General features: G+C 58.6%; 3 protein-coding genes across 3 annotated transcripts; all 3 read left to right on the top strand.

The window, feature by feature from the left end:
* Nucleotides 1–239: 239 nt before the first annotated feature.
* On the top strand, nucleotides 240–4,544 carry PRRG3 (proline rich and Gla domain 3). Its single transcript, XM_050713452.1, has 5 exons — nucleotides 240–271; nucleotides 401–522; nucleotides 804–905; nucleotides 1,836–1,996; nucleotides 2,213–4,544. Exons 1-5 carry the CDS (start codon nucleotides 240–242, stop codon nucleotides 2,741–2,743), a joined length of 948 nt encoding a protein of 315 aa, XP_050569409.1. The 3' UTR covers nucleotides 2,744–4,544.
* A 1,031-nt stretch (nucleotides 4,545–5,575) lies between these two features.
* On the top strand, nucleotides 5,576–14,273 carry FATE1 (fetal and adult testis expressed 1). Its single transcript, XM_035541590.1, has 7 exons — nucleotides 5,576–5,679; nucleotides 7,419–7,674; nucleotides 8,069–8,235; nucleotides 8,993–9,081; nucleotides 9,973–10,134; nucleotides 12,354–12,432; nucleotides 12,867–14,273. Exons 2-7 carry the CDS (start codon nucleotides 7,485–7,487, stop codon nucleotides 12,996–12,998), a joined length of 819 nt encoding a protein of 272 aa, XP_035397483.1. The 5' UTR covers nucleotides 5,576–5,679; nucleotides 7,419–7,484; the 3' UTR covers nucleotides 12,999–14,273.
* A 2,308-nt stretch (nucleotides 14,274–16,581) lies between these two features.
* On the top strand, nucleotides 16,582–22,744 carry CNGA2 (cyclic nucleotide gated channel subunit alpha 2). The gene is made up of 6 exons (XM_035541626.1): nucleotides 16,582–16,694; nucleotides 16,879–16,989; nucleotides 17,530–17,700; nucleotides 20,030–20,137; nucleotides 20,563–20,669; nucleotides 21,357–22,744. The coding sequence occupies exons 1-6, from the start codon at nucleotides 16,582–16,584 to the stop codon at nucleotides 22,742–22,744; spliced, it is 1,998 nt and encodes a 665-aa protein (XP_035397519.1).
* Nucleotides 22,745–23,400: the final 656 nt, after the last annotated feature.

The following is a 23,400-nucleotide window of genomic DNA, read 5'->3' as shown; positions in this document are numbered from 1 at the left end:
TTCATGCTGTTCTTCATTCACACCTCAGTGGCTCGGCCCTCTGCAAGCTCTCACTGAAGCAAGCCATTAATAAATCACAGGGGAGGAAACGCACCCACGCAGCGCAAAGAGAGCACGGTATCTCCAAGCACGGCATGGCACGGCGCTGTAGTAGTTGCTTACTCTGTCCCTGCCTTGACATTTACAAGGCTTCTCACAACCACCTTGCTGCCTTGTTTTAGAAGCAGGAAGAAGGGAAGATGAAGCAGAAGGAAACCTGTCAGTCTCTCTGGTGAGAGGCCGCTGATGAGCGTTACGTTTGATCCTTTGGCGAGCTCCTTACAGAGGGAGGATTTCCGTGTTACGGCCGAGCTGCTCTGACGGGAGGCTCCCGCTGGCCCCTCGCCGCCTCCTCCTGCAGCTGCCGCGGCTGCCGCGGCGCGGGTTTGGGTTGGCTCGTCTGGCTGAGCCCGAGGGCGAAGGAGGCAAGCAGGCTGCAGCGGACCGGCCGCCTGAAGCGATCCGTTCGCCTCCGAGGAGGCGGTGAGGTCGCTGCCAGCCCGCAGCTGCGCGTGGTCGGCCGCGTTAGGGAAGCGCTGCCTTACAAAAAGCGCGCGTGGGATGGTTGCGTCCTGCAAGGGTCTGCGTGCACCGCTGCTTTCTGGGCCGCAGCTCACCTGCCTTCCCCGTGCTGCCGCGGGTCCTGTAGGTGCTTGCTCCCTGCTCCCCACGGAGGCCTCCCCCCTGCACAATGCGGGGGCAGAGCCTGCGGAAGGGCCGTCTCTTGCAGGCAGCCAAACGCTGGCCCTGCCCGGCTTTCTGAGCGCGTGCTCTGGGGGACGTCTCTCAGGCTGACGTGGGCAAGCCGGAGTCTCCCGGGCTGTGGGAGCAGAGGGAGGTTCGCGAGGCCTCCGCACCCAGACGCGGTAGGGCTGAGAAGGTGATGCCGGGCGTGAGGAGAGGTTGCTCAGGCCTGTTCAGCGTTTGGCTCGTGATCCCCGTGCCGTCCCTGGGTGCGGAGGTTGCTTGCCCTTGTTGGGCATGGGAGAAGCCACGCTGCTTTCTCTGGGGCCTGTACAGGGGCAAACCTTGAACTTGTACGGCCCCACAGCAACTGCAGCGTGCGTGCCAGCTTCCAGCAGGCCGTCTGCCCTGGGCGCCTGGTCCCGCGCCTCCCGGAGCCCTCCTGGAAGCGCAGGAGGACCCGCTCGTCCTAAAGCCTGAGCTTTGGCTGGGCAGGCACCGTCCCCACGTCATTGCTTAGGCCTGGCCGTGGTGGCGGCCGGCTCCTGGGCCTGGGGTATTGCTTTGCTGAAGATCTGCTTGGCCTGCGGCCTGCCTCTTCTGAGAGGCAATGCTAAGCTCTTGGGGATTTGGGGAAGTTGGACGCTTCTCCTGCAGTCCCTGGGGAACGCTAGAAGGCTCCCTCAGATCTGCCCAAGCAGCTTGCCGCCTGGGGGCTCTGTCCGGTTGCCTGGGGGCTCAGTGTCCCTTTGCTGGCAGCTCTGCTTGCCCTGGCCCTGGGTCCGTTTCCCTTCCCAGCTGTGCTCCAGCAAGGACGTCGCAGCAATGCCAGGGGGCTCTGCTGCTGTGGGGTGCCCGTGTGCCTCCCCAGCTCTGCCCTGGTGGAAGGACACTGCTGGTGCTGCGTGTCTCTGGGCAGCCCCCCAGGAGCTCCCCTCTGGCTGTGCCCCGTCTCAGCGGGTACCCTGAGCTGCAGCTCGGGGCTGGGTGGCGTTTGGGGTGCCTGATCCACCTAAATCCTGTGCTGCAGCCCCGCAGGCGGGGAAGCCTGGCTGGGCAGAGGCCAGGCGTGGGCTTGCCTCTGTTCAGCATCTGCGCCTTGTGTCTTGCAGCGTTCCTGGGGGCCAGGAATGCCCACTCGGTCCTGAAGCGCTTTCCCCGAGCCAACGGCTTCCTGGAGGAGATTCGGCAGGGCACCATCGAGCGGGAGTGCATCGAGGAGGTCTGCAGCTATGAGGAGGTCAAGGAAGTGTTCGAGAACAAGGAGAAGACGGTGAGTTTGTCCCGCCCTGCTCCTCGGTGGGTGCGTGAGGCACTTGCACCTGGTTCCCACCGTCGGCTCAGATGTTGGCAGAGTGGCTCGCAGCCCCGGTGAGGGTGCTGCAAGGCAGCCAAAAAACCTCTGCCTCTTTCGTGGGCCTGGGGATGGTCGCGGGCTGCTCGTCCCATGTGCAAGCGCACGATGGTTCCTTCTCCGTTCCTGCCGCAGATGGAGTTCTGGAAGGGCTACACCAACTCCGTCTACTCTGTCAAGGACCCCGGGCACAACACAGAGCGCTCAGACGCTATGTACGTGGTGGTGCCCCTCTTGGGAGTGGCCCTGCTGATAGTCATCGCCCTCTTCATCATCTGGAGGTGCCAGCTGCAGAAGGCCACCCGCCACCGCCCTTCCTATGCCCAGAACCGCTACCTGGCCAGCCGAACGGGACGCAGCCTCCCCAGGGTCATGGTGTACCGGGAGCGGTCGCAAAGCCAGGGGGAAAATCAGCGAGAAGCGAGCAACCGGGGGGCTGGAGACGGCAGAGCAGGAGGCACCCCTCAGCAGGACGGCACCCTCTGTCCGCCAGAGCATTCGGTCTCTGTCCTCTCCAGACTGTCCAGTGCCACCCCTCCGCCTTCCTACGAGGAGGTGACGGGGCACCCAGAGAGCAGCAGCAGTGAAGAGACCAGCATCTCCTACAACGACCCACCGCCAAAATATGAAGAGATCGTGGCTGCTGCCCCCACTGCGGCCAAATAGCGGGTCCGTGTCCCTGTTGCCTCTTCACACACTCACGCTCACTCACCCCCCACCCCTTGCCGTGCCCGGAACCGCCTTCAGGTGCCAGTTGGCTCCCCATCTCACTTGTACCATCACTTGGTGCCATCACACAGTAGCCTTACCCTCCTTACCGAAACCAGCTGTCCCCAAGCAGGGTGAGGATGGGATGTGGGGATGGCTCCGGAGTTTACCAGCCATCTCCTTCCCCTCGCTCCCCGCTCACGGAAGTGCTGCAGCAGCCAGAGCAGAGCAGCAGCTTGTTCCTGGCTCAACGCGGGGGTCTCCCCATGGTGCATTCGATTTCCTCACTTGCCCTCAGACATAACATTTCCCACGATTAAAACAGCCTCACTGCCTCCCTGGGGCTCTGCTCAGCCTCACCCTGTGCGCACACCAGCTCCTGGACCCGAGGCACGTGCGGGGCTGGTGTTGGGGTCGGTCCTTTCCATGCCCAAGTCAGCAGGGCTGGTTTGTGATGTGCTGAGACCGCAGTCCTCACCGGGTCCTGTTTTGCTGCTTGGTGCTCTCGTTAGGAGCCGGGGATGCAGGAGGGGCGGTGCTGATTTCTGCCTGTGCCCCCAGTTGTGACTGGGGAGAAAGTGCCTCCCTCGTGTGTGTTTGCTGCCTGGTGGGAGCAGGGAGCCCATCGCATCCTGCGGTGCCTGCAGTGATGGTTGCTGTTGGGAGAAGGGGGAGGGAGCCATCAGGGAGGTGTTCTGTGATCTCCTAGATCCCTTTGGAAAGGGAGCAAGGCTCGTGGTGGTCCTGCATGTGATGTAAGTCACTTTGGAACCACCAAAGGTGCTCGCAGGACTTTAAGCAGTGGGGATGCTCCTTCGTCCTGGAGGCGACCTGTCTGGTGCCTGCCCCAGAGGAGGGATGCAGGCACAAAGAGGCTGCGGACGTGCCAAACCTCCCCTCTGCCTGCCCCGAACCTCTCTGTCCTCTCTGGCCCTCTCTCTGGGGCTCTTGTCCTCCAGAGCAGGCGGGGGAATTGAGGCCCCACTGTCCTCCAAGCTGCTCTGGTGGGCAGAGCACGGGGTGGCCGTGGCCGCGGTGTGGAGGGCGTGCTGGGAGAGGCGGCGGCAGGGCTGAGAACCGACTGATCGTGCCACAGCCGGGGATGCTGGTGGGACAGGAGCAGGGCTGAACCCTGCCGTGCCTGACCCCTCGGTGGTCCCAGTGCCCGGGCAGGGCACAGCCACGTGCTTTGCTGTGGGAGCAGCGTGTCCCCTGTTCCTAGGCAGCCACTTTTGGGGTCCACACAACAGGGCTGTCCAGTAATGTCTCTAATTTCCCAGTAATGTCTGATGGGCTGCGAAGGGGGTTCTGCTCCCCAGCCCCCCAGACTAGCCCAGAAGCTCCCAGCACTGCCACCCCGCGGGGTTTACCCCAGCACGAGTCTCCACCAGCACCAAAAGGCCGCTGTACGTCCGTGGGCCGCCCGTGTCCCGCTCGGTCCCAGCGATGTCTCGCAGCAGGTCCCTCAGCCCAACGTGGCCGTTTCTGGGGCAGGATACAGGCCCATGGGGGCTGCGGCTGCCGGCACCTCGTCCCTTCCCCAGCCTTCACTCTGCCTTTCGGCCTTAGTGTGTGGGGGCTATGGGAAGACCTGGCACGAGCGCCAGGGTCAGAGCTGGAAAAGACCAGAGGGAGACAGAGGGGCACTCTCGGATCCTCTGTCTTCGATGTGCGGTCGTTATCCTTGCGGTTTGTATTCTGTAAAACTTGGTATATTTCTGTGCAAAAAGGTATTTATTAAAAAACCCTCACTGTCTGAGTGGCACAGGGTGACTTTTTCCCCAAACCGGGACAGGGGTGTCTGGCTGGGTGCAGTTGGGCTTGCGTCTCGGGGCTGAGCTCTGCGGGGCGATGGAGGCGGCTGTGGGGTGGTGGCACCAAGGCCCCCGCACGCACCCTGCAGCACAGCCCCAACCAGGTCCTCTGCAGGGTGGGCACGGGTTGGAGACCGGGGTGTGCAGCCATGGGGCTGGGAACGGCACCCCACTTCGGGCAGGGGCTTCCCCGGGCAGGGGGTGCAGCTCTGGGGAGATGGAGGGCGTCCCGTGGGCCCCGGGAGGGAGGTGAAGTGCGGAGGGATTTCCCAAAGGCTGGGGGGGATTCGGGCACCCGGCTCGTCCCGATGTACCTCTGCGCGCTCCTAAACCTCTTAGATAATCCCCTTTAAATAGCAAGACTAGGGCAGCGTGGGATTTATTTTAAGCCCTTTCAAAACTGGATTTTGATGGTCAGGCCTTGCGCTCCGTCCCCATTCAGAAGCGTTTAAGACCGCCGTTCATCCCAAACGGATCGTTTTGTCGCTGCAGACTCCACTGAGAGGCAGAAGAGATTAGCTCGGGCACAGCTCGGTGCCGGGCGGCCGCAGCCTCCGCGGCTTCCCCACAGGAACCGGGGGGCTCTGGGGACGTGCTGGGGCTGGCTTGGGGTCCCGCAGCGAGGTGGGCCGAGCCCTGTGGGAGGATGTGCGGGGTTGTTGGCCCGCAGACCCCCCTGTGCTGCGTGCATGGGGACGGGGGGGGAGCCGGTGTGGCTCCTGGGTTCGCTTTGGTCCCCCCAAGTTTTGAGCTTGCCCCCCCGGGGTCGCTACATGGGACCAGGGCGGAAGCTTTGGGTAACGCCCGCGGGGGAGCCCCCAGGGCTGCCATCTTCCTGCCCACCGCACAGCGGCCCAAAGGTGCCAGCAGCAGGGCCTCCCTCGGTGCCCGGGGAGCAGGCCTGCGGCCCGGCGGGGCTGTCGCCTGTCGCCTGTCGCCTGTCGCGGGGAAGGCGGCGTCCGAGCAGCGCCCGGCGGCGGCTTTAAGCGCGCCCCGGCAGGCTGCCAAGGGGGGAGGGCTTTGTCCCGCCTGCCGTCGCCTCCCGCCGGCCGCCCGGGCAGGAAGAGCTGCTGCTTCCAGGTTGGGAAATCGCTTCAACGGCTAAAAAATAAAATAATAATAATAATAAAAGTGGGCCCTCCCCCCCTCCCAGCTCCGCCCCGAGCTGCCCCCGGCACGCAGCGGAACGGGCGGGAGGAGGCGGGCGCGGGGGTGTGTGTGTGGGGGGGCGGCCTCCACAGCCCCTCCGCGGGGCAGGGAACGGGAGGCGAGGCCTCTCCGGCCTCCAGCAGGGGGCTGCTGACCCTCCCCCCCCGGGGCAGCCCTGCCGGAGGGGCGCCTGGGCTGGGCAGGGGGGCCGGGAGGCTGCGGGTTTCCCCCCCCCCCCGGGGGGGCCGTGCTCGGCTCCGCCCGAAGCCGCCCCTCGCTGCACAGGCAGCGCGGAGGCTGGGACGGGCTCGGGGCTGCTCGGCGGGAGCTGGAAACAGCCCCGGAGAAAGTTAAAGGAGGAAATCCGGCCGTTTGAGCGCTTTATTCTGACGGATTTTGACAGCTTTTGTTTGTTTATTTATTTTTTTTATGGTCCTAGGGGCTTGGACACTCAGAGCCTGCTTCTCCCTCCCCTCCCTGTGCTCCTGGAGCTGCAGCAGCTGGCCGAGGGGCCGGGCGCCCCGTGCAGGTTTCTCCTGTGGGATCGGTGCCTTTAGGGACAGCCCCAGGATTAACGCCCCCCTCCCGGTGTGGGGCAGCCAGCTCCCACGAGGCTGGGGGCTGCTGTGCCCCCGAAACCACGTCCCATGGTGCCTCTCCGGGCAGAGCCGGCTTGCAGGGACGGAAACTGCCGCGGATGACGCCAGACAACTTTCTGTCTCTTTAATTAAAAAAGCTTTTTAACGATGGAGGAGGAGAGAACAGAGGGAGGTGATCGCTGGAAGTGCTGATTGTGGCAGGCACGGAGCCGGTTCTGCCGCCCTCGTGGGCCTGGAGTTACGGGGCCTGGCTGCTGGGGCCGTGGGATGGGATCGGGGATCGGGGCCGTGTCTCCTGCGGTCCACAGGGCTCCAGGAGGTAGCAGGGTGCTGGGACGAGGGCAGGAGAGGAGGCAGCACTGGGTGGCCGTGGCCGCTGCCGGCTGTGAGCGGCCTGGTGGGCTGCAAATGCAGAGACCTGGCTGCTAAAAATAGACCCTGACGTGATCAGAGAAGGCAGGGCCCCTGCACGCTCCTCGCCGCCTCCTGTTCTCCCCCACCAGGCTTTGAAGACGAAAAACTTCCCTTCCCCCAGCTGCCTGGGCTGTGCAGGGGGCAGGCAGCCCCTTCTGCGGTGGAGATTTCACCCTAGAAGCAAAGGGGGGGCCCTTCTGCGGCATGGGGCTGTGCTTTTCCTTTCCCTCATGGAGGGCGGCTGGTGTCCGACAGCTCTGCTTCAGGCACATCCTATTCAGCTTCTGGTTGTCCGGGCAGTAGAGGAGATGTGTGGGAATGGGATATAGCCCTAGGGGATCCGGTGGTGAAAGCGTGTGTGGAGTCAGTTTAGTCCTCACTTTTTCCTGTGGTGACCTGGAATTTTATCACCAAAGCATGTGTTTTGTTTTTAGAAAACCTCGCTTTTCCTCTAAGGGGTGTGAACACAAAAACGTATTCCTAGGTCTCCGAAAAACTTTACTTCTGGATGGAAAGCTGCCTTTATTGCTGTTTCTGCCTGTGTTTAACTGCCTTACAGCACGAGCCTTGTCCCCGTGCAGGTGCCAGTTTTGAAGACCTGCTTGCTACCGCTTTCTCTCAGTCTGCTGCTTTCTTTCTCCCTGTGTGAAACCCCAGGCCCCTCTGGTTCATCCTGCGTGGCCGTGGGCAGGCGCTGGCGGCAATCTGAGGAAAACAAAAAAGATGTGGCCGTTCTGGGGACTGGACCGAGCCCGCTGTGACCTGCTCTTCACTGAAGCCATCAATCAAAGGATGCAGGTCCCCAGCAGGCTGAAGGTGGCAGACAGCTACAGCCCTGTGGACGAGGAGCCCGCAGCCGAGGATCTTCCTCCTTCCTTTCGGATGCACATCCCTGAGAGGATCTCTCTTGCAGGTAATGTCCCAGGTTGTCTTTTGGGGCGGCTGAAGTTTGGTGAGGCTCTTTAATATTTTAGGGGGCAGGATTGTTTTTAAAGCCCTCCCTCCGCATCTCTTACAGTTCCCTCTTGGTCTTTGGTAAACTCCCTGCTTTGAGATGCAGAGATATATGGCCCTGCTTTGAAAAACATTTCCCCAAACTTGCTTTCCTGGAGCGGTGTGGCTTTTCGGTTCTCACCTCTCCAGGCTGTCCCACTACTCGTGTCTGCGGGATGTGCTTTTGATGTGCATCTGTTAACTCTGGACAGTGAGTTGGCTCTCCAACATGGGAGGATCCCTCCTCCCTCCTGTCCTGGGGACAATGGGGTATGTTCAGGATTGTTTAACGCTTCCCTCTCTCCTCTCTGTAGAAATATCAGATGCCGGTCTGAGGCCCATCCTGCTGGAGCAGCAAAGGAAGGTCCCCTCTGTTGTGTGGCACGCGTCCGCAGACTCCTCAGCTCAGCCCGCCGCCCCAGGGGAGATCCCTTTTCAGCACGTAGCTGGCAGACCGAGCTCCCAGAAGCGCAGACGACTGGTACTGTGTCGAGAGCAGCCGGGCTTGCCTGTCGTGGTGGTGGGGGGCATCCCAGCGGTTGTTTTTCTCTGGAGCTCTGTTACCAGCCCAAGCCAGAGCCATTTTCCAGCGTGCTACCTCCTCCCCACAGAGGGTGCTAGCAGCAATGGTGTAGTGGGACCTGTTTCTACCCCATAATCAGTACACAGTCCCACACTGGGTCATCAGTTCAGCCAGATCTTCTACTGCATTTTATGAGCAGGAGACGGGCTGAAGTAGGTGCAGTCCCCTGCAACCTCCTTCTGGTACTTTTGAAATCCCTTTTCAATCACTGTTTCTCCTGGATGAAGTGTAAGATGGAGCTGTTTCTGCAGCAGAAAGGGTTGTGGTGTTGGAGCTGAAAGCAGATTTTAACCTAGTGGGAAACTAATTCAAAGAGATGCCTCTGACTTGAGTAGAGAAAGGCATGTTTTGAATGCTGGAGCTGCTGCTCTGCCTTCTCAAGTGCTTTCACCTCCCTAAAATTCAGGAGCCATTCCTGGATGTATCACGTTCAGGTCTTTCTCTCCAGAATACACCTTCTTTGCTGACCCTGTCCTGCTCCGGGCACGTCTTCCCATCTGCTCCAGCATCATCTAGCCGGGCTGGGGCTTGTGCAGTGCCACTGAGCATTTCCCTCGTGCTGGTGGGGTCCTCACCCTGCAGACTGCCCAGGGCATGGGGCTGGGCTCGCCCTGTGCAGGCTTTGCCCTAACGCAGCTGTGTTTGATGCCCACAGGGCCACAACAGCGGCAGGTCACGGCGGGAGAGGATTCCGAGTGACTACACCCAGCTGGCCTTGCACAGCCCGGGCCAGCGCCACGAGCGGTGAGCACGAACCCAGAGCAGTTTGGGGTGGGCAGGGGCAGCGTCTCCTGGGGTCCGTGGTGCTTTGGTTTGGTGTTCCCTGTTGGTGCCCAGAGGTGTGGCGGATCCACATCAGGGCTGGTCCCGCTCTTGGACGAAGCTGGTTAAGAGGAAAGCGGCCTCTGGTGTTGGTAGGGAGAGGTTCATGCCAGGCAGCATTGGAAGGCAGCTGTGCTGGTCCCCGGGGTGATGTGCTGCCCTCTGAGACACACAGGACAGCGTGACCCCACTTGCAGCTCGGGGCAGCGCTCTTGGTCCTTGCCTGGCCATTGGGTCACCAGGATGGTGCTGCCCCTGCTTTGGCTGGTCCCAGTCTCTCCAGCTCTTCCCATCTTCCTCCCAGTGCCTCCTGACATGCTCTCCTGCTCCAACACTGGTTCCAGGGCTTAACTGAGTTTCTGCGTGGACTGTTGAAGCTTGCAGTGCCTTACAGCCAGGGTGGGCTAAGAGCATACTTGTTTTTCAGCTCTTTGAGCATACCTTGTGAGCAGGAAGGGGTTTAAGCTGGTCCTTTCTTCATGGTCTTGGGCTCTGGATTCAGTGGAGAAAATTCTTTAGCTTAAACCAGAGCAGAGCTGTCAAGAAGTCAAGGTCTGTCCAGGGGAGGCAGGAGAGGTGCGATGGTGAAGGTCTGCTTATCGTGCAGCCGTGGCTGGCTTTGGAGGAGTCGAGAGACTGCCTCTGCGCCTGGGCCGCTGGAGGGGCTTCTCCCACCGGCTGACGTGGAGGTCTGGGTGCCGCTGGCGTTGCCCTGAGATGCTTGGAGCAGCCGTAGGGACGAAGGGCCCCGTCAGCCTTTGCTTTTGCCGTACGAGGCGAGGAAGTAACCGGCGCGGTTTTTGTGCACCCCAGGCCGGACGTGTGCCCCCTGCCCACTCGCAGCGCCCCGCTCCCCCTCCTCGCCGAGACGGGCAGAATCTACTCCGTGCAGAACATCTTCCAGACCATGTACCTCCTGGGCCAGGTGCTCTTCCACCGTGTCCAGGGCTCCCCGCAAGACGCGACGCCATCCAGGTGACTTCGGCTCGTCCCGAGCCACCTCCCTGCCGCTCTGCAAGGACCTGCCTTTGCCTGGCGGAGGCAGCAGCCAGGCCTGAGCTTCGTAACCCTCATGGGAGCCATGCAGGCGGGATGCTCCCGCACAGCTGCCCCGGTCTCTTCTCCTTGCCTGTTCTTTCAGCTTTGGGTGCCCGGTGCGGTCGGGCTGGGTGCACGCCGCTAACCCAGCTGGGCTGGCGCCTCCTGCTTGCCTTAATACCATTCCTCTGGTTGCCCCAAGTGACCTAACATCGCCCGTGACACTGCTGGGTCTCAGCTGCTCTTCGGTGGTACTTTTTCTGCATGCTCGACGGAGAGAAGTGTGGGGAGGGGATCAAAATCCGGGACAAACGGCCCAATCCCAGATCCTGTCACCACAACACCCTCTCCCGCAGACGCACAGCACCGGTTCTCCTTGAGCAAAACCTCCAGGCAGACGGGGAGGAGAGGGAGCATCCATCACCCGCACCACTCTGGCACATCGTTCCTTCCCTCCCCAGCTGGAGCTGCGGGCATTGCCAGGGGATAGCCAGCACACACTGAGAAGCGGGGACATCCTCAAACGTGGCTTTTTTGACAAAGTCTGGCCGTGCTATCTGATCGGGTTAGTGGCTGCATAGCACCTTCTCCCTCCTCCTGTCAGCCGTGGAGGAGGTTTAGCCATGGTGCCACGGCAGGAGGTAACTTGTGGAGCCGCTGTAACACAGCGGGGTGAGCCCTGAGCCTCTCCCCAGCTCTCGATCGCCCATTTGAAGCCAGGCGCCGTGGAACACCTCTTCTTGGTGCTTTGCGTCATTTCAAAGGCATACAGTGTCTCTTTCGTACCCCCAGCAACAGCAGTAGAAAGTGATTGAGCTGACTTGCTTATGCTGAATTTTTTATGTAAAAAACCCCACAACTCTGGCCGTGGCTGGAGACTGGAATATTTCCATGACAGTGACCTCTTGAAGGGTACGAGTCGTCGGGAGGTAGTTTCTAGTCTCTACTGTGAAGGGTGGTCACCTGTGTCAACTGGGATTTTTCAATTAAAAGCTGCAGAATGTGTCCAGTTTTAATGGCTTTGTGCTGCGGGGGATAGGATTTTCTTTCTGTTGTGGCTTTCATATTATACCATGGCTACGTTATGTGGAGGCATTATCTCATAAATGTATTTTCAGGCAGGTTCCTTTAATCTCTGCGTGCTTTTCTGTCTTCTCTTCAGTGAGATCAGTATCAGGTTGCAAACAGGAGTGAATTCCCCCCTTCCTGAGGTCCCCAGAGGAGTGGTGTTTGACACCTGGTAACCCATAGTGTATCAGCGGGTGCCTGTGGGGGACACTTGGTTTACAGACGAGCTCATGTAACGCTAGCCTATGACGGCAGCAACAACAGACTGAACGTGGCAAGTCGGACGTTTCCCCGTGCATCGACTTTATTCTGTGGCTCGGTGCTGTGGGCCCTGGAGCAAGGTTGTGTCTCCAGGGGTGCTCCTCCGTAGCCTCTGCCGGTGCGGCTGCGTGTCCCAGGGGCGGCCCCCGTGTCCGCAGGGGTGGAAGGAGGTGTTGCACGGCTGGGATGCGTATTTACATTTCCAGTAAGATTTGCTATGGGGGCAGAAGGCAACGCTTTCTTGTGGGGGAGTCATGGGAGAGGGCAGATCCTTGTCTCAGCAAACGCAGGACCCTTGTCTGCTCGCTGACACACGTGCTCAGATAGGTACCCCCAGCTGGTGGCTGCTTCCCACCAGCTGGATCCCCACCCGCCGGCGTAAATGACACCATCCCTCCAGTTTGGCATTGGCCATGCGGTCTGTGTTTGTCTGTCTTGCTCTAACTCTGATTTATCCAATCCTCAGTGAGTTCCTCTGGCTGTAGAAAATGGATGCTGGGTAAATACCGTGTTTTCTCTCTGTTGGGCCTCTAAAGAGACATAAGCACGTGTTTTTACTCTTGGCTGCTGTAGCATGTGCTGTGTGTTTTGTTGTGATCGCCCCGGGGTGCATGGTGGAGGGGTGTAAAAATGCATGATGGGGGTAAGAAGAAATCAGGAGAAGCTGTGCAAGTGCCGTTTCCTCTCTCCTGAAGCTGCATTCAGCTGGCACGACCTGGGCACGCATGCGCTGCCTGCATGGCTCGGCTCCCCGGGGCAGTGCCACGTGTGCAGGAAGATAATTGCACCTCTCGAGCAGCGTTTGCATCTCTGTTTTTCTCCCCCAGCTCCCAGGAGGCTGGCCCAGCCCCGGAAAGCTCCCTGGAGGAGGTCGGCACGGCTGAGATGGCAGCAATGAGAAAGCAGGTGAGAGAGGAGGTGGAGGGCTGCGGGTGTTTTCTGGGAGAGCCACAAGAGGGTGGATGAGGGCGCTCCAGGGATCTGTTGCTCAGGCTCGATTTGCTGGCGTTGCCAAGCCAGCCCTGGGTGATGCCTCCCACGGAGAAGCAGGGAGAGCTGGCGTGTGTTGACCCACCAAGCTCCTCCCCTGAGGGGCTGCAGGAGATGGCCAGACCCCCCCCAACCTGCCTTCAGGGAATGGTTCAGGTACTCTTCCGATGGGAAGGACCTTTTCCTGAAGCATCCCCTCGTAGGCTGAGGTAGGGCTGCTAATTCTGCCACGCGGGAGGACCTGAAGGGGGTGGCAGCCCCCCATTTCTCCTTCCCTCCGTCGCTGTCCCTGCGCCAGCCTCTTGTGCCGTACCGCAGGGCTGCTGATGGCCCCGCTGCTTTCCTTGCAGCTGACGAGGATCTCGGGGAGGCTGCGCGTGCTGGAGGAGCAGTGCAACGCCTGGCAGCAGAAGGAGGCCCTCATCTACTCCGTGCTGATCTCCGCCTGCCTCGTCAACACGTGGCTCTGGCTGAGGAGATGACTTTCTGTGCCCCGGCCCACCGGGAGCAGGGGAGGATCCTTGCTCACCTACTTGCAAACAGTAAAACCGTGTGTTTCTTCTGAACTTGACCTGCTTTTTGCACTGTAGGCCCTGGAGGACCCGTGTCCTTCGGGCCCTGATGACAAGGTGCCACTCTTTAGCATCAGCAGTGGGAGAAGTGAAACCCTGAGGCCGGACCTTGTGCCGCAGCAGCTGGAGATGGGTGTCAGGGGGTGTTGGGGTGAGACAAGGAGTATAGGAGTAGATAGGAGGGATGGACGTGGGGGAGCTGGGCACTCCCATCCCTGCAGCCCCTGCTGTGCCATCTCCTGGGCTCTCAGCACGCTGGAGGCCGCCCAGCAGCGGGTTTGCAAATGTTCAGGTCCAAAGTGACTGTCAGCACTGCTGAGCTCTGGGCTTATCCAGGAGCTTGGCCTTTTCCCAGAGAGACTGAAATGGGAAACTCCCCACGGTGACTCTCTGGGTTATAACACCTCGTAACAACAGCGCAAGCACAGCTGGGCCGTGGAAAAGTGCCCGTTCGGGCAGCAAGTAGGTGTTTGTTGGGTTGCTGGTGCCAGAGGGCAGGATCACTCCCAGGTCTGCTGCCAAGCTGCAATTTCTGCAAGGATGCAACAAGACAGGTGAGGGGAAGTCTCGGCCCAGATGCTCTTTAGCTAAAAACAAGCGCTGTTCAACAGCTCTGCTGCTTCTTGCTTTCCTTGGAGTCCAGGAACACCTGGCTTCGGGGGGAATTTGAGACTCTCGGTGGTTCATGCAGCACATCTGCTGGAGCTGTGCCTGTGTGCTTGGGGCAGGTCTTGGCAACAGGGCCTCTCTGTGCCACCTATAAATGATTGTAGCTGGATCTGCAGGTCACCCGCATGTCCCGATAGCTTATTTACAGACCTGGGTGCTTAGGTGTTTCCTGCCTGCAACTGCATTAAGCATCTGTGAGCATAAATCTGGCAGGTGGACGTTCACTACTAAATAAGTGCCCCACAAGTAATTGCAGGTCTGAACCTGTGGCTGATGTCTGGGCTGAGGAGAGCGCTGGGATTTACTGGTGCTGAGCTGGTTCCTGTGGCTTGCAGCTCAGGGATGTGGTCCGACTGGAAGTATTTGGAGGTGATCAAACTGTGTGTGTTCCCGGAGGGTAATTATTGGTGGGCTGGAGGGGATGGAAGATGACTTCTGCATAAGGTGTGTGTCTTGGTTTAAATCTGGAACCACTAACCCATAAAATGCGTATTTTAATAAACTCTGTGTGCTGGATGTGTCTCTTGTGCCATTGTGGAGCCTGATCCCTGTATCTGGATGGGTGGGGATGGGTGAGGTTCGTTCCCTTGCCAGCAGGACTCTGACCTGGTGCCGGCTGTCTGAGCCACGCGAGCTTGTTTAATCAGACGTCGCCAGCTGGGCAGCCCGGGGACAGCTGTTTTGGGGCTGGGAGGAGGACGAGCTGGGGATCTGGAGCTGCAAAGCAGCTCCCTGCTGCCCACCTGCAGCCCTGCCCCGGGGGCGATGCTTTTATTTATTTCCTCTCCCTCCAGGGTGGGCACGTGTGGCAGGGCCGGGTGTCCCCTAGGGTGGCTGCCACAACAATGTGCGTACAAAAAGAAGCGTCTTGTGCAATGTAGCGCTCGAGGGAGGTGCGTGGCGTGCGCCAAAGGGGCAGAAGCAAAGTGGCTCCCGGAGTTTCCGTGTTGTTTCTGGAGGTGGTTGCAGGTAGGGAGCAAAAGGAGAGGTGGGAAGGGGGACGTGCTGCTGCCAGCGCCTGGGTCTGTGGCATGGGGACAAGAGCAAGGAGATGTGTCCCTCCTGCCCAACGCTGCCGGCAGCCCTGACCGAAGCTGAAGTTTCCTGTCGTTTTTTTCTTTCCTGTGTGTGGAAATTAAGGCTTTGAAGAAAGTAAAGGTAAACTTTTGGTAGTGAAGGGACTCCGGCTGCTGGTGCTTTCAGATCAGCCCTGCTTGGGGTGCACAAATCCCGTGCCTATGGCAGGATGCAAGTGGAAGAGGGTAAAAATTAACTCCTTTATGGCTTTGGGGATGCAAATTTTCTGCTGCCTGGTTATCAAAACGGCTTTGTGTACAACATAAGAGAGCAGAGACCGGTGAAAGGTGCGCTTCATGATCGTTATCAAACTCTGCAGCTCCCTTCTCCAGGACTCCTGAGCAGCAAACGTGACCCCTGCTCCCTGAGCACAAGAGGTAGCGGGATGGAGGGAAGGAGGGGTGGCGGGGGAGAAGGGGGTACGCAGGGAAGCGGAGCAGCCCTGAGCAGCGTGTCCCTCCTCCCCTTTCAGCCCTGGGCTCGCAGCCACTGCAACCAACTCCTCTGACGTGCAGTGAGCTGCTCAGGGCATCGAGGGAGCTCAGGGGCCGGGTGTGTGCCGTAGCGAGGAGACGCGCACCCGCTGTCACCTTCCCTGGGCACCGCGGGGACTCTCCTACCGGGTCCCTTGCTTGGGCCGGGGAGAAGGGCAGGAGCACGGGTGGCACTGGGGACAGCCCGGGAGGCTCCTGGGGGAGGATGCTCCCCGTCCAGCCCTGCTAGCCCACGCGAGGTGGCAGCGAAGCTTCAGAGGACGCCAGGCTCGTAAGTGGACAGCACTGGGGTCTTGGTGGTGGCTCTGCCCCCCCCGGGGAGGTGGCTTGGGCTGCAGGCAGCTCTGTGCGTGCGGGCTGCCAGCAGCGTGCTGTGTGTGTGTGGCTGTGTGAGCGCAGAGGGGACGTGGGCTGGGGCGTGCAAGGCATTGCCTGCACCCACGCAGAGCATCGCCCGTGGGCACGCCATGCGGGAGCAGCAGCGTGCTGCCCCCAGGAGCCTGCCTCACCCCTACTGCGGGGCACGGAGGGCTAGCTGTGCCCCCGGGGGGGGGGGTTTATCCTCTTCCTCCCCGAGGCAGGGCTGGGAATTTCCCATATGTGCATGTCTGTGTACTAAGCGGGCGTCAGGGGGTGCGAGGGGTGCGTGTGATGCTGGGGCCAGACAAGCCCCGCAGGGCATCTGGCACTTCTTAGAGAAATCAGCTCCCAGACTTCACAGCTCCACAGCAGCCTCTGCGTGTAAACGTTGAGTTTCTCTGATGCTCTCTGAAACCAGATGGTACCACTTGCCAGCAGGAACCTCAGCAAGGTGCTTTATTATTGTTGTTGTTGTTTTTTTTTTTTTTTTAAAGAGCAAACCTTAATTTCCAGTGCAGGGGTGGGCACTGGACAGAAGAAAGGCTGCTGTTCAGGTGCATATGGCCTTGTACACACACCGCCTGCCTCGTGCTGCTGCCTGACATCTCCCCACGGGGCCGGCCTGGCCCTTAGCTCCCTGCTCACCCCCGTGTCCTCGCCATGGGGCAGGCAGTGGGAGCAGTGCTGCGGGAGAGCTGCAGGCCCACGGCAGGGCTCGCTGTGGGTGCTGTTGCCCTGGCGATGACCGAGTATCCCTGGTGATGGGGAGAGCACCTTCCAGGGGCCGCGGGCAGAGCTGGGACCTCAGGCCGGTGTTCCCTGCACTCCTGGCTGCTCTCTGCTCTTCCAGGTCCCCGGCGCAGGCGTGTGCCCGCGGTCTCCTCGCGGGGAGGATGACGGCCAAGAGTAACGGCCTGCACCGCTCCCCGGCCGCCCTCAGCCCCTGCCCGCCCGCCCCAGCCGCAGCAGGGCCCGACGAGCAGGGGACGGAGCTCAGCACCGGCAGGTCAGGATGGTCACAGCTGGCGGGGCAGGGCCAGCTCGGGGTGTGCCGAGACCTGGCGTGGGTCTGGGGGCAAGGCTGCGATGGCGAACCTCGGCTGCCTGCGTCCTCTGGTTCATCCTGCGTGGCCGTGGGCAGGCAGTGGGACGTGCAGTATGGCCGTGACCCTCCCTTCTCCCCACTGCAGGACCTGCTCCACCCAGGATGAGGCCTCCTCGGAGCTGCAGAGAGGGGCTCCCGCGGCAGGGGGGGAGCAGCCGGCTGCCCCCGCTTTCCAAGGCAGGCGAGCTCTGGCCAGGTACCTGTGTGTGCAGCTGGGCTGGGTGCCTGGGTGCGGGGACGGGTCCTGTGCAACGCAGGGAGGAAGCTGGAGAGCTGCTGCATGGGCTCTTGGCTGAGCCTGAGCCCTTTGCGCCTGGCTTCGACCCACTGGGGGTGTGTGGGGTCGGGATCCCCTCCTGCTGCGTAGGACTTAGGGTTGCAAGGACCACCTGTGAAGTGCTGCTGCATGCCCCGGTGCCCATGGAGAGGACCATGTCTGGGGGCTCCTTTCCCTTACCGGCAGCCCGGCTCTGCCCCTGTCACCCACATGTTCCTTGTGTCCCCACGGGAGTGGTGGCAGGATTCAGGGAGAAGCTGTGGGACTCTGCCAGGGTGGGACCTGGGCTGCCTTACTATATTCCTGTATTCTTGGGCCCACACCATCACTGCAAGGTGCAGAAAGATGATGTTTAGGCACGTAAGGCCTGCTCAGCTGTAGCCCCTTTCCTTGCTCACAGGCTTTTGCTTTCTCCTTGCTCCATGGACACCTCCTGATTCTGCCTCTCTCCCTGTCCAGGATAGTCCGGCTGGTGCTGGTGCTGAGGGACTGGGCCAGCAAGAGCTTGCACGAGGAGCAGCAGAGGCCTGACCCCTTCCTCGAGCGCTTCCAGGGCCCGGAGCTCCAGATGGTGGCTGCAGACGCCAGCAGCGATCCAGAGGATGAGGAGACCGAAGAGAAAAGCAAAAAGTAGGCTCCCTTCCCTGTGACCATGCATGGTGCTCGGGGTCTCCCAGCAGTGATGGTAAACGGGGGCAGGTAGGGCAGCAGCCGTGGGAAGGGTCCCCCCTGCCCTGCCCGACCTTGGAGCAATTCAGCACCAGGACTGGCATTTGAACCCACCCCTGGGTCCCTAAAAAGGTGTGCCTGCAGCCTTTGCACACGTGGAGCTGGGGAGAAGCCGAGGAAGGTGGGGTCACCCCCCAGGAGACCCCAGCGAGCACAAACCTGTGGGCTTTTCCAGCCTCATTCATCATCTCAGGAGGAAGGGAGATGAAGGGAGTGTGTTTGCTGCTTGTTTCCACCACCTCCAAGGGCAGACACTGTGACGGCAGCTTTCTGAAAAGGCTCTTTCAAATCCAGCCCTTTCATCTCCTCGCCTCACGCTCCTGGTGAAAAGCAATAACCCGGCTTTTCTTCTGCTGGCTAATTAAAGGGCAAAGCTCATGGACTAGCCTGGACCCTACCATTACACTTGGTAATTAAAGCACCAAGAAATGATTGTGTTCTATAGGAGGAAAATATCTGAGCCTTGTATCTGGGTTTTTACTAGTCGTGGACAAAAAAGTGCTCTGCCCTGCAGGGTTAAGGGGAGCTTGTTAATTATCGGAGAGGCACTGAGTGTGCCATCAGAGGGCAGCTCCCTGCCGGTGGGCTCCTCGCGAGGAGCTGTGTTGTCTGAGCTGAGGATGTATCTGTGGGGGAAGCAAGAGCAGAGCCAAGTGCTGTCGCCTTACGGCCAGTAAATGCCACTGGTCTGCCAGCCTGGCTTCATCTAAGGGATAGGATGAAAATCCCTGCACTGGGGTTTGTGTTATTTAGTGCTGCCCTACAAACTTCTGAAAGGAGAACACCATGGCTCACCGGGATGAGCTCCTGGGGAGATGGTAGCAACTTCTGCTGCTTTCCCAGTCCTCAGAACAGTGGGTGAGAAGAGCCCCAGGCCTGGTAACGCTGAGCATGGAGCTGCTGTTCATGGCATGGGGAGCCCCCAAGGCTGCAGAACGGGGTGCAGAGCCTTCAGGGTGGTTATCCCCCTTTCTGGGCTAGTCTTGAGCTAGTCTGGGGTTTTCCAGCCCCAGCCCTGCTGCCAGAGCATGCATTGGCATAATGTCAGTGACTCCAGCACTGGTGATTTAAAGCTGAAATTACCAACCTGACTAACACTGTTATTGAGGTTATTAGTGCTTGTGGTGCGGTGTTACAACAGTACTGCCTGGTGTCAGGTGCTGTATGTCCCAGCGAGCAAGGTGTCCCTGTCTCAAAAAACATCAACCCTTATCTGAGCAAAACACTGCCATTTTCTCCTCACTTGCAATGGGAAGGTTGAACCACCTGCTTGTCTGTGGCTGTGCCCGGGGTGAACGTGAAGCAGCGCCGCTGGCTCTGCTCCGAGTGCCGATCCCCACGCTGCGGGCAGCCTGGGTGCCGCTGGGGAGGGAGGCTTCAAGGCAGAGGTTTTGCTTTTGAAGCTGTTGGAAGCAGTGAGGTGAGCGCGGGGAATGTGTTGGCAAGCGGGCTGTTCTTCCTAGCGCTGGAGGGAGTTTTACGTGTTCAAAAGCTGGAAGTGAGGGGAGGATGGAAAGGGAGAAGGCGTTTTGCCCTGGCAGGTGGCAGCAGCCAAGCCTATCAGCCAAGCTGCAGAGTTGCTGTTCCCCTGCTCCTCCGGTGAGATCTGGCCATGGGAGCACATGCTGCTTATCTCAGAGCCCCAAGACGAGCAGGATCAGATGCCTGGGAGCAGTTCAAAGGCTGGACCCCGGACTGAGCACTGACTGCAGGCAGGCGGTGTGGCGATGGCAGCCCTCTGACGCCGGCCACCGCTCTGGGGCTTGGGCAGCCCCTCCTGGTGCTCCCGCTGAGCTGCAGCATGTTTTCCTTCCTGCTCTAATTAATCTTCTTCTCTCAGATCTGTCTGGCACCAATCCATGCCTCGTTTGGGAGAGGCGATGCCATCTAACAAGAAGTTTTCTGGTCACCCTCTTTCATACACCTGTCTGGCTCTGCCTCTGTGGTGCACGTAGGCCACCTGCTTTGTCTTGCCACGCTACAGTTTCTCTTCTGGTATGTTAATAAGCACTGTTTTGGGGATAGAGGAACTTAAACAGTGCTGGACGTTTTTGCTCAGCACTCCTGGGTTTGGTTTTAGCTTACAGACTGTCACTCAAGCTGCAGCTAGGTTTGATCCAGTCTAGTGCAAAGGATGAAGGATATGACTCAGATGGTTCCTTCCAAACCTGTTTTCTATGTTTAACCCTTTATTCACACGTTGACAGCTCTGCCTTCTCTCTGCTTCCAGGAAGAAATGGCAGATCTTTGTGGTAGACCCTGCGGGGGACTGGTATTACCGCTGGCTGGCTGTCATCGCCGTTCCTGTCCTCTATAACTGGTGCTTGCTGGTGGCCAGGTGAGCTCGGAGGTTGTAGGGTTCCTGTCTCTTCTAATCCTCCTATTCAGCTGGCTGTTGTGGCTCAAGCAAGAATCAGACAACTGGTGTTGGGGGGGAGCTGGGGGTGCCTAAAGGAAAGGGACCTTCAGTCTCACAGTGACTGCAGCATGTAAACGCAGAGCATCCCTCATCTGGGCCTGGCTGGAAAGGACTGTCATCTCGGGGTGAAGTTGCTTGCAGAGCTTTTGGGATGTGGTTTCAAGACATTGCTTTATGCAGGTCAAGGGATGGCAGATTCTTCAGAGAGGATGGTTTTATCTTCTCTGAGTAGAGGGGCAAGTGGCCAAGCTCTGTTGCAGAGTTAGCAGCCCCAGAATCAGCCTATACTCGGCTGTAACAGAGACTTACTGGTCTCACCGCCCCATTATATGGTCCTCCTTCAGGGCTTGCTTCAGTGACCTACAGAAGACCTACATTGTCCTCTGGCTGGTGTTGGACTACGTCTCAGACTGCATCTACATAGGGGACATAGTGATCCGCCTGCGCACAGGTAAGCAGCAGGAGCCTCCTGGCCTGCGATTGCTTTGCTTTAGTGCCCTAAAGGTGGAGGTGAGCTGCAAGGGAGGGACCTAATCTACAGCTCCGTTAGAAGGAGGGTTTTGTCTACCTTGGCTCTCGCTTGTATGAAGCAGTCCCCAGAGAAATAATCTTATTAAGAGATCTGAGAAATGGAGTAAGTTTCGGAATGAAAGATTAATCATCCTAGCTTTCAACTTCACCTTTGAATAATTGTACAAAATTACCCACGTTACTATTAGTATTTGGGCATAGTCGAAGGTCTGTGTCTCTGATTTTGCACAAGTTCAGCTAATGAATTATCTACATGGAAAAATGGTAGAATTTAATGTTCTTGGAATGGGGCAGGTGGCTGTGCTTTCTGTCCAGAACAGCGGTAATTCATGACCGGAGGAAGGAAACCTTTATGTCCCTATTACTTCATGGCAACAGAGTAAATCCTTAAGTGATAGCTTTACATGGCTTTTGCCAAATGAGGAGCTTGCGTGATAGCAAAAGCTTGTAAACAGAGTAGATCAGGTGCAACTGGTAATGTTTGGATAACTGTATACATGCACAAATATGCGTGGCATATCCTGAAATATTTATCAGAAGCACTTACAAAGCCAGTAGAAGAGTTGAACATAAGCCAAGATCATTCTGTTATTTGCTTCTCTGTTAGGCTTCTTGGAACAGGGCCTCCTGGTTAAGGACCTGAAGAAGTTACGGGATAACTACATCCACACCTTACAGTTCAAGCTGGATGTTCTCTCCATCCTGCCCACAGACCTGGCCTACTTTGCTGTGGGGTTGCATCGTCCTGAACTGCGATTCAACAGGCTGCTGCACTTCTCCCGCATGTTTGAGTTCTTTGACAGGACGGAGACCAGAACCAGCTACCCCAACATCTTCCGCATCAGCAACTTGGTTCTTTACATCCTGGTCATCATCCACTGGAATGCCTGCATTTATTATGCCATCTCCAAGGCCATAGGCTTTGGGGAGGACAGCTGGGTCTATCCCAATGTCACAGACCCTGAATATGGGTATCTCACCCGGGAGTACGTCTACTGTCTCTACTGGTCTACGTTGACTTTGACCACCATTGGAGAAACCCCGCCCCCTGTGCGTGATGAAGAATACCTTTTTGTGATCTTCGATTTCCTCATTGGTGTCCTCATCTTCGCCACCATCGTGGGGAATGTGGGATCCATGATATCCAATATGAACGCCACCAGGGCAGAGTTCCAGGCAAAAATTGATGCCATAAAACACTACATGCAGTTCCGCAAGGTGAGCAAAGACATGGAAACTAAAGTCATCAAGTGGTTTGACTACCTGTGGACAAACAAGAAGGCTGTAGACGAACGGGAAGTCCTCAAGAATCTTCCTGATAAGTTAAGGGCAGAGATTGCCATCAACGTTCACCTGGAGACACTGAAGAAGGTGAGGATTTTCCAGGACTGTGAGGCAGGTCTACTGGTGGAGCTGGTGCTGAAGCTTCGCCCTCAGGTGTTCAGCCCAGGGGATTACATTTGCCGTAAAGGAGATATTGGGAAAGAGATGTACATCATCAAGGAGGGGAAGCTGGCTGTGGTGGCGGATGATGGAACAACACAGTATGCTTTGCTCACTGCGGGAGGCTGCTTTGGCGAGATCAGCATCCTCAACATTAAAGGGAGCAAAATGGGCAACAGGCGCACGGCCAACATCCGTAGCTTGGGCTACTCTGATCTTTTCTGCCTGTCAAAGGAAGACCTGATGGAAGCAGTCACAGAGTATCCTGATGCCAAAAAGGTCTTGGAGGAGCGGGGCCGGGAGATCCTGACCAAGGAAGGGTTGCTGGACGAGTCAGCTGCAGAGGCAAGCATGGAAGGGAAGAGCGTGGAAGAGAAGCTGGACAGGCTGGCCTTGAACCTGGACACGCTTCACACCCGCTTCGGCCGCCTTCTGACAGAGTACAATGAAGCCCAGATGAAGCTCAAGCAACGCATCACTGTTCTAGAGTCCCAGCTGAGGCAGCAGGATCTGGAGGACTTCTTCTCGGATAGCTCAGACAGTCTGCCTTAGGCTACGGAAGAAGCTACACCTGGTGGGATGCAGTGCGGGGGCGCAGAGGCCAGCTAGGTGATGTCTTGCCCTGTGTGAGATGTGTTATTTCACATGGCAGCGCCTCTGGCTGCCTTGCCTGGACTTCCCTCAGGTCCTTAGCACTGCTGCTGCCACTGCCTCAGTGGCAGCTCAGAAGATGGCTCCAAATCAGGTGTCTGTCCTCGCTCCTCCTCAGGCCTGTCTCTGTTCTCATCACCTCAATGCGAGACCTTGGGCTTGGATCAGTACAAAGAGGGGACTGGCTAATGCCACTGCTAACGATTCCTCCCCGCTTAGCAAATGGTCTCTGCCTGACTCAATTCCCTCTTACCATTTGCCTTAGCAGGAGGTGGGACGTGACCCTTGCTGGAGGGGTACCTGGATGTACCTGTGTGTCAGGGAGATGCAGAGTCTCGGCGCACACAACCTGCCACGTGCCACCTCCGTATCTGCACCAGGGCAGGGGAGGCGATCTAGATGCTGCATTCCTTGCAGATAACAAAGCACCCCACCGAGAGAGACCAAATCACAGGCCAAATATTTACAAAGGCATTTTAGGTCTGGCTCTTATAGCTTACTTCATGTAAATACAGCGTCTCCACTGAGTGCCTGCAGACACCCGGTCCGCACTAAGT

The sequence above is a fragment of the Cygnus atratus genome, chromosome 13 (genome assembly GCF_013377495.2).
Source record: "Cygnus atratus isolate AKBS03 ecotype Queensland, Australia chromosome 13, CAtr_DNAZoo_HiC_assembly, whole genome shotgun sequence".
Lineage (NCBI taxonomy): Eukaryota > Metazoa > Chordata > Aves > Anseriformes > Anatidae > Cygnus > Cygnus atratus.
This window is presented reverse-complemented; position numbering and strand designations above follow the sequence as displayed.